The sequence below is a fragment of the Hibiscus syriacus genome, unplaced genomic scaffold, assembly GCF_006381635.1.
Source record: "Hibiscus syriacus cultivar Baekdansim isolate YM2019G1 unplaced genomic scaffold, ASM638163v2 tig00111848_pilon, whole genome shotgun sequence".
Lineage (NCBI taxonomy): Eukaryota > Viridiplantae > Streptophyta > Magnoliopsida > Malvales > Malvaceae > Hibiscus > Hibiscus syriacus.
In genome coordinates, this window is record NW_024063201.1 from 4,320,347 (window position 1) to 4,329,616 (window position 9,270).

The 9,270-nt window shown below is 37.1% G+C and overlaps 1 protein-coding gene across 1 annotated transcript; it reads right to left on the bottom strand.

Moving 5' to 3' along the window:
- Nucleotides 1-83: 83 nt before the first annotated feature.
- LOC120172367 (cysteine-tryptophan domain-containing zinc finger protein 3-like) lies at nt 84-8,780 on the bottom strand. Its single transcript, XM_039179835.1, is given in 13 exon segments — nt 84-282; nt 559-698; nt 701-709; nt 1,375-1,535; nt 1,724-1,884; nt 1,982-2,738; nt 3,030-3,903; nt 3,993-4,417; nt 5,343-6,613; nt 6,734-7,132; nt 7,269-7,390; nt 7,496-7,568; nt 8,246-8,780. Coding segments are annotated over 13 exon segments (4,761 nt in total). The 5' UTR covers nt 8,426-8,780; the 3' UTR covers nt 84-93.
- Between the last annotated feature and the right edge of the window lie 490 nt (nt 8,781-9,270).

A 9,270-nucleotide genomic window follows, 5' to 3' on the forward strand; every position in this document is an offset into this window, starting at 1 on the left:
CAGAGCTTCATACCAAAGGATAAACCATCATAACGAAATTCCTTCTGGTATAAAACCATCCTTACCAACCAGATTCCCCCCCCTCCTTTTCTCTTAATGGCTAATGGCTTCCATTGCCAGTTGTACCAGACGTAGCACTCCCACAACATCTAGGAAGTTAAAATCAAGAGCCTTCTTCACAGAAGATATAGCCTCTCCACCCCCTATTGAACTCGAATTGGCAGCCGCAAAAGCAGTTCGCGATTTCCTGGAAGCTTCCATTGCATAATTTGTATCCTGTGCCTGCAAATCATCCATTTTGGTTTTAGTTCTTGAAAGCCTTTGGGTCAAGGTATAGGAGGGAGGAAAGTTTGTGAGAAAGCCAAAAGGAATTTTGGGGCATTAGACCAAAAGGAAAAACATTTTTTGGGGAAAAGGTGTGTGCAATTTATGTTGTTGGGGTGTTTTTTTATTTATTTATTGGTGGGGGGGGGGGGAGGGGGTCTTCATTCACCCTCATACCATATCAAAATCACAAGATTATACCTCCAAATTATAGACAAGAAAAACTAGACTTACAAAATTAAGCAGCCGCACAAAGTTAGGACGGTTTCGAGCAGAAATGACATGATTTCCAGCAACCTGGGGAGAGCTAACACCTTTCGGAAAAGCAATCTTGTCCGGATGGTTTAAATTATCAACATCAGAGGCAGAAGAAGAGGAGATTCACCTGATATGGAAACAAGAACCGATATCAAGAAAAGAAATTCAAATTAACTTCATCAATTTATCTCTATCAATAAAATATTGACATTACTTATAAAGAAATTCAATCTGCATAAAGGAAAATATGAAAGAAAAAGGTCATTAAAGCGCTAGGAAGATAGAAACAGATGAGAGCTTACTTGAAAATATCTATTCATGTACATGGATAAGGTCTGTCCTAAATAGGTCCAACACCATTTTGTAAAAGCTAGTACATCTTTCATGTCAAATAGAACTAGAACACTGATGATTTTCAAACTCAAGTTCACCTAAAATAGAACAGATATGCATGTGTGAACAAAAACAACACAAAATTAATCAGAAAGGCATTTGTCTGAAGATTCTCAGAAAAAGATACCAAAGAACAACTCCACGACATGTAAACAAAAATACATGCACACACTGTAAGCAAACATATTAATCATTCATGCAGTGCAATCAATTTCAGCTATGCTTCTAAGATGCAAACATCTTATGCAGAGATCTTCTCACAACTGAAGCACCAAAATTTCAGACCAAAGGTCAGTGCTCCCCGGTTACCAAGTGCAGAAGAACCAGTAATAATAATATGTGTGAAACAGACTAGCAGGAAGATTTCAGCCAATATAATCACTGGGTTCTTTCAATTACCAGGAGGAACCATTTGCAAAGCTATCTGAAACTCACGTCGGTCTCTATTTGCATTGGTGTGAGAGGAATAGATTACTCTCATATAAGCAACCTCCATACATTTGTAAGCCAAAGAAGCAGAAGCCATGTCCTTTAATCTCTCGTATTCATGGGCACAAAACCTGAATATTAATTGGTAAAGAAACAAAAATAAAACCAAGTGCCAAGAAATGAATCATCCCAAAACAATATGTAAAAACAGAAGATTTTCATATTAACGCTCATACAAGGTAAATCTCCAACAACATCTAGCAACCTAGGATTACAAAAGAAAGAAAACACCGAGCATAGCATCTAATATTTAACTTACTCGCAGAGTTTTGCCGTGCTACTATAAATTTGCATAGACTGAATCATCTCCCCATGCTTGGCAGTTTCACCATTGCAAGATTCTAGTAGAGAAGCACTATGAAGAAACTTCAGTGCAGCTTGGAAGTAAAGTGTGGTGCTCTCCACATTTGATCCAGAGTTCTGGGAGAATATATATTTAGAAAATAAAATAAAAAACTTGATAGAGGCTAGGACAATAAAGCAACAAAAAAGTGACAAGAAAACAGTAAAGTCAAACCTTGACACGATCAGCTAGATGCTTTAAATCTTTAGCTTCCTTCAAAGCATTGGTAGCTGCCTGACTTGACAAATCCTTTCTCATTGGACTTGGGGCATCAACACCCCTGATCCTACGTCCACTAGATGCATGTTTTGAAATACTGTTCTGAGACCCATTCTGCTGATCAGCCTTTTTTATTTGTTTTTGTACTTTCAATGCATCATCATCTAGAGATTCATCAGCTCCATTTCCTGTTTGGGAAACAGAAACTGGGAGGGGGCAACGAGTCAGCATCTCATATTTAGTTCCTCCTGAGGGTAGTAATGGACGCAAGTTCTCTCTCCCAGAAGCAATTTCTGCATGATCAGATTTGTCAGAGTGGAACATCTTTGTGTATTTTTCCCTACTGCCACCCTGTACCAAATTCTGCTTCACAGTAGAGATTTCATCTTGACCTCCAGTGGCATCTGATTTATCATTTGACTGAACAAAATTTGGTTGACTCTCTCTTTTACTACTCTTACCAGACAATTTTCCCAAAGGCTCTTTGTTATCAAAAAATCTATGCTCACTTTCACCAGACTTGACCCCAGGCCTCTCCTGAAATTTGTTTCTACCAACCCTAGGTTTTATCTCATACGAAGACACGTAATCTTGCTGTTTATAAGCAGAATCAGATTTAAAATTAGGAGTCCTGTCCTTTGACCGTGAGGATCCCTTGCCAGACTTTCTTGGACGAGAGATATTGGCATCGCCACAGTTGTCATTCTGATGTTCCTCATAATAGTGTTCATCCATTATTGTTGATTTACAATCATAATGGGCCTCTTGGCCTAAATAATCAGCACTATGATTCATAGACTGCCCTTTCCTGATCTCAGGAGGAGATTCAATTGGTGTCTTTGCTTTACTTCCACCAAATTGGCAATGATCCTTATCCTGAATGTCATGTATAGAGGACTCAAGGGACCCATGTTGAGCTGCAGAAGAAGATTTTTCCCTCCATACTGTCCCTGATCTGTTGCTCCTACCATTATCTTCACCATCTGAGTTTCTTCTTGGATTACCGGCAAGAGAAAGACCAGCATCACAAGACTCATCTCTCCCTGCAACATTCCTCCTTGTTGAAGCAAGTTTGCCAGGATTGGCAATCCTCATAGGAGATGAAGAAACTGATTCCACAGGTGAGCCTTTTGTTTCATTGAAGCCAGGTTTTGATTTCTGTGTACCAGATTTTGATTTACGTGAACCAGAAACCTTAGATGAGCTAGAAGTAGCTGCTAATGAAGGCTGGGCAGATCCAAAATCCCTTTTCAATGAATCCATACCATCTAAACTCCGTTGGGACAGAGAGCTGCCTAGATCTTTCCAGGTCTGGTGATTCTTTGTCTGTCTAGTTCTTTTCTCAAGTTTACCACTGCTTTTACTTGCAGAGGAATCCTTTCCTCCTGACATAGATACCCTGACCTTTTTTTCTCTCCTGTATTCATTCTCGCTGAAATCTTCTTTTGCAAACCCTTTGCTATCCTGGTAGTGACTGTCAATACTTTGAAAGCCTGCATTTGATCGACCATCAATACATTCATCAACTTTCCTCTTTCTTGAAGCTTCACCGCCATCAAAATTTGCCAGTTCCAGTGATTCATCCATTAAGGAAACTTGAAATTTTTCCTTTGATCTATTACCAGATATTTGTTGCCTCTCCTTCTTATCTAACTTTGAATCCTTACAAGAAGAATGTTCACTGTGCTTGGACTGATCCTTTCCTACTGATGCTGTAGGTAAACCATTACCTGTGCTAGGCACCCCCTTCCCACCATGCTCAGACATGCAATCTTCATCAGCAAAATGTAAATTTTCACCCTTAATTTTCTTGGAGGACTTTAAAGAATCTTGATCAGCAGTCCATTTTCCTTTCATCTTTGAAGTTTTGGCATCGCCTGTTCGTATGTTTTATAAACACAACACATTACATAGTTATAAAATAAAAGAATTTACAAGAACAATACGTAATGGTTTAAAAAAATACCTCCATCATAACTGTGTTCCAACAATTTATGCTTATCTTTCTGCTTATTTTTCTTTTTCTTGACAGGCAAATCACGTTTGCTTAGATGATGTAAACCAGGTTCATCTACCACAGGAGACCGAGCCCTATCAGAGAGACTCTTGGATCTGACTGATGACTTCAAGTTATTTTTCATAAGAGTTGGTGTATCTTTATCCATTGCATTTGATATTTCTTTTAAACCATGTTTCTTCCTTCCAGCAGGGGGCATAGCTCGTGAACCAAAAGTTTGATGGTTTTGGTCAGGTTTCTGGGCATCAGCCGAGGGTAATCTAGACATAATATTGCCAGGATTACCTTGATTTTCTACAGCTGGAACTTGATACAATGCAAAAACAGCGTTTGTAGTTTCCTCCTCATCAATACTGCAGTGATTCATTCCAGGTCTAAACATTTACAAGACAAATAATGTTAGAGATTTGAAGAAGGGAGGAGAGATATCTTTCCACCTCTGTCATAAAGTTTACAATCAACCTTGGGTGATGTAGAAAACAGACAAGCAAATGTGGGGTTAGCTATTAAGATCTTATCATGGGTTATACTTAGTATTTTAAAATATCTTATCATTTTTTTTTAATAAAAAGGGAGGCCTCGTTAAAAACCCCCATCATAACCATCAAGCTACAAGAGTGGCTCAACGGACATTGAAAGGAGGAAAAGAGTGCCTCAAAATTTTATTGCATAGATACCAAGTACAAGAGTACAATACCACCAAACGATCTTATCATGGGTTATACTTAGTATTTTAAAATATCTTATCATTTTTTTTAATAAAAAGGGAGGCCTCGTTAAAATCCCCCATCATAACCATCAAGCTACAAGAGTGGCTCAACGGACATTGAAAGGAGGAAAAGAGTGCCTCAAAATTTTATTGCATAGATACCAAGTACAAGAGTACAATACCACCAAACACTACCTGACTACCACCTCAACAATGAACAACATTAAACAACAGAAACAGATCAATGAACAACATTAAAATATCTTATCATTATATTTATATCCTATTAGTTTTTCTTTTTAAATCAAGTTCATTAGTAGAGTTTTAAGTATTTTCTTTGAAGTGCTACGTAGAATAGTAGTTATTGTTCTTCCAGGGCTCAGGTTGGTCGTAGGGTAGTAGCCTATATAAATAACAATGGACTTTCTTTTAAAGGACATATTATGACAATTTTCAGAATTTTTTCTATTCAGACAGTGTGATGCTTAGGAATAACAGAAGAGACTTGCTTATCTGAGCCATTAAGTTACAGTCACAGAAAGTTTGAAGGGGTCACAGAAAGTTTGAAGGGGTGACAATAGAGAACTTACAGCCAGTTAAGCATGATGCAAAGCCACTTCTCAGGTAAGTCGGAAGGATTTATGCTTATTGGAAGAAGGCGCCACTTCTGACACTTATCACAACAAACCCAATTTTCCTTTATCAATACAGGAGCAGCAGTTGCATGGGAGGTTCCAGCAACATTCACTTTGGTAGAGTTAGAAGAACCATCCACAGTTGCTCTTGTGTATGATTCAGTTGCCAATAAATCCTCAATTTTCTTGCCACTTATTATATCACTATGTGCACTGTTAATGGATGATGTATTTTTTCCAATATTATCAGCTGCTTTCAGACGATCATCAGAACAGGTTTCCATTGAACTTTTTTGGTGCTCTTCCTGTTCTGATTCTCCAATATCTCCAAAAAGATCTCTATACCTATCTTCAGCCTTTCGAGATGGCATTTCTAGTTTTAGACCTCCTGGTTCCTTTTTGTTTGCATCAGAATTAGCATGAGCAGATAGCTTATTTTTCAGCATTGAAGAAGAACAAACCCTTAAGCATTCTTTGGGTACCCCTGCAGCGAGACTGACACGACGCTTACTGTCTTTTGATTTTCTTTTTCCACCAGAAGACATACACTCCTCAGTGGAAGGCACCTTCCGATTGTCTTGCTCATCTGATGTAGCTCTCTGGCTGACCTTCTGCTTGGGAGGATCCACCAATTCACAATTCAGAGCTTGGCTACTTTTTAGAGTATTAGAATCAGCTTTGTCAGAATCACGAGTTTTTTCAACTTTGTTATACCCATTTTTTCTAGCATAGCCTGAAACACCATCCACAGCACTTATCTCTTGTTCCTCCAAAACCTTTTGAGAAGAACTAGCCCTTTGATTCTCCCAGCCAATCTCTTGGGTAAGTAATGGCTCCACTGACTCCTCTATAGCTACATCATGGACATCTTCATTTCTTGTTATGCCCTTATTGTTTACCTTGTCAGCAACAGAATATGAATTAGATAAAAGAGGAAGCTTTAATGTTTTCGAAACAAGCCCCTCACAAGCCAGTATGTCACTATCTACTTCCTTCTTTGGCATAATTTCATTGTCATTCCTTATTTTCCTGCCACTCTTCCTTTCTCCTGGAAAATCCTTTTTCTTCACTGACTTTGCTTTCTTGTCTCTCAATAATTTTCCATCACGCTTTCCAGAATTAGATCTATTCTCTTTCAAAATCTTTTCCTTTACAATCAAGTTAAGTAGATGATCAGGAAGAGGAGATAGTAGTGCTTCCTCCGGTACTGGGAAGGAAGTCATAAGCTGCTCAAAAATCCAGGGAAAAAATTCTAACCAGTTCAGGACTTTTGGTGGATTAGATGTAAGAGGATACAAGAAAAGAAAGTTGCTTTATAAAAGATTACAAAGTAAGGGAGGATTTACCCGAAGAATGCTCGTTGGAGATTCAGATAATGGCTCTTGAGACTCCCGATACATCGCTTCACTTTCTGAGGGGCTCTGATCTAAGGAGGAAGATGGTGAGACATCAAGGCCAAGACCACTGTAGATTGCAGCATTCTTTTGCGTCAACATGTTACCTGAACCCATTTTGATTCGCACCTTCAATGTTTTCTGATCTGGCACTGGCAGACTGGTACCTTTCTTGTTTGCAAATTCGCACCTAGAGTCAAGATCATCAACATGAGAAGATATTATGCTGACATCTTCTTTAATCGAATCATTCACATTTGATGTATTAGGAAGGGTTTCAAATTTTGTAGGAGCTCCAGGCCTCAGTGACTGAGAACCACTTGCCGAACATACTGGGTTTTGTCGACCATCCTATATAACAAAAGAATGTAAGCGCCCAGTTTAACTTGGACTTCTCAAATAAACCAGGATCCTGAGATATATTCCTTCTCTATATGAAATAATTATATTTCCAATGGGGGAAAAGAAACATTGAGAAAAACACAACCTCTGTTGTCATTTTTTGGGGGGATCTGCAGCTCTGAACTTTTGGAGGACCTTTCGGAGGAGGCCAACCAGGAGAACGTGTATAAATAGGTAAGAATGACCCATATCCACCAAACTTTGCCCCTGTGAGAATCACGAAAATCCAAAAATCATGAATTTGAAATTAAGAACACAATGGTAAACTATTGACCTCATAATAACCATGATTCTTTTTGTGTTTTTACTAACCCAGATTCTCTGCCGAAACTCCGCCTTCAAAATCTTTTTGAAGATGTCCAAGAACATTTTGAATTTTCTCATCCTTCAAAAACACGACAAAAGTTAAATATCACTAAGAGATTATAAAACACATGAAAGGACACTAGGAACAAGCATCAGAAAAGTAATAAGATTTTGAGAAATATCTGCATACATATAGTTCTCGATGAACAGTTAGCCGTTAATCTTCTAGAAATGGCAATAACAAACAGCAGCTATATAAGCTAAACAATGTGCTAGAATCTTATTCTCCTTATACATATGAAATCCCAGACTTACAGTCAAGATTACCATAATTAAACATCACCAACCTTACACGGAAATAAAGTTCATGAATAATGCCTTCTCGAGTAACCAGAAATCCAACAAATATCAGACAACTGATATTTCTTCTTGAAAAAAAAACTAAAACCATTCATACATCCATACACTAAAAGGCTCCACTAATAGGCAAGGCACGGAAAACAATTCACATAATTAAACATCCTAAAAACTAAACTCCGAAGATATCTGCATCTTGAACCAAAATAACTAGTAAAATTAGAATAACAACCAAAATACCAATCCATTTGTAAAAAGTAAAGACATTTAAATCGTAACTTCGGATCTAAACCCAACCAAAAATATATAGAAAAAGCGAACACAATACATAATCAAAACATTAGTTGAAAACAAAAATGAAAGCTAAGAAAAGAAAAAAGAAGAGGCTTAATTTCTTACTATATATGATAGAGAAGATAGATCATTTTCGGGGTCTGTAATGGCATCACAGTCATCGTTATTGTTATTATAGGAGCAAGCCTCTCCTTCTTCAAGTTCAATTTCAATTTCTTCCATTTCTCTTCCACCAAACTCTAACCCTAGCCCGTTCCTCCCATCGTTATTTCCTAACGAAATCATTCAAGAAAAAAAATAAAATTTAAACAAACAAAAAAAGTAAACCTCACCCCAATTATCAAGCTCTCGAACGTAATTTTTTACTATTCCCACCACCTATAACCCACCAAAACAAAGGATCCTTCGAGCTAATTTCAATCGAGACCAAAATCTAGACAAGGAAACCAAACACCTAACCGGAAATTTTACAACGGTTTAATTTCGAAAATCAAATAAAGAGATTTAAGAACAAAGTTCAATTGGATCTCTCGAATTTTTACTCTTATTTAAGGGATTTTCTGGGGTTTTTTTCTTTTCTTTGAGCGATCTCTTTAACTTGAAATAATTTGCATATGCATAGAAAGAAAAGAAAATCTCCCTCCGGTTTTGGTGCACAGAGAAGCCGCGTTTTTTTTTTTTTTTTTACATTTATTTATTATTTCCTTCGTGTTTTCTTCCTTTTAATCCACTGAGCTAACCAGAGAAACACAGAAGGAGGGTAAATAACTTTCTTTTCCTTTTGGCCACATTCCATAAAAGAGGCATATACTATGTAATTCTATCATATTTAATCCCTCTACTATAATTTATTTATCTTCATAAACAAGTTCTTGTTTGTTTGTTATTCGATTATTACATAATCGAGAATTTTATCATTGTTTGTGTGTTTATTTTAAGAGTTAATTTCACTACACATCCCTAAACTATGACTCTAATTTTAAATTAATATTTAAGTTTTTGAATATTTTAATTTCTTCTTAAATTATAACTCCATTCTAAATTGATTTCTAAACTTTTGAATATTTTAAATACATCCCCAAATGATGGTCATCATTCTATATTGGTCCCCAAGTTTTTGAACATTCTCC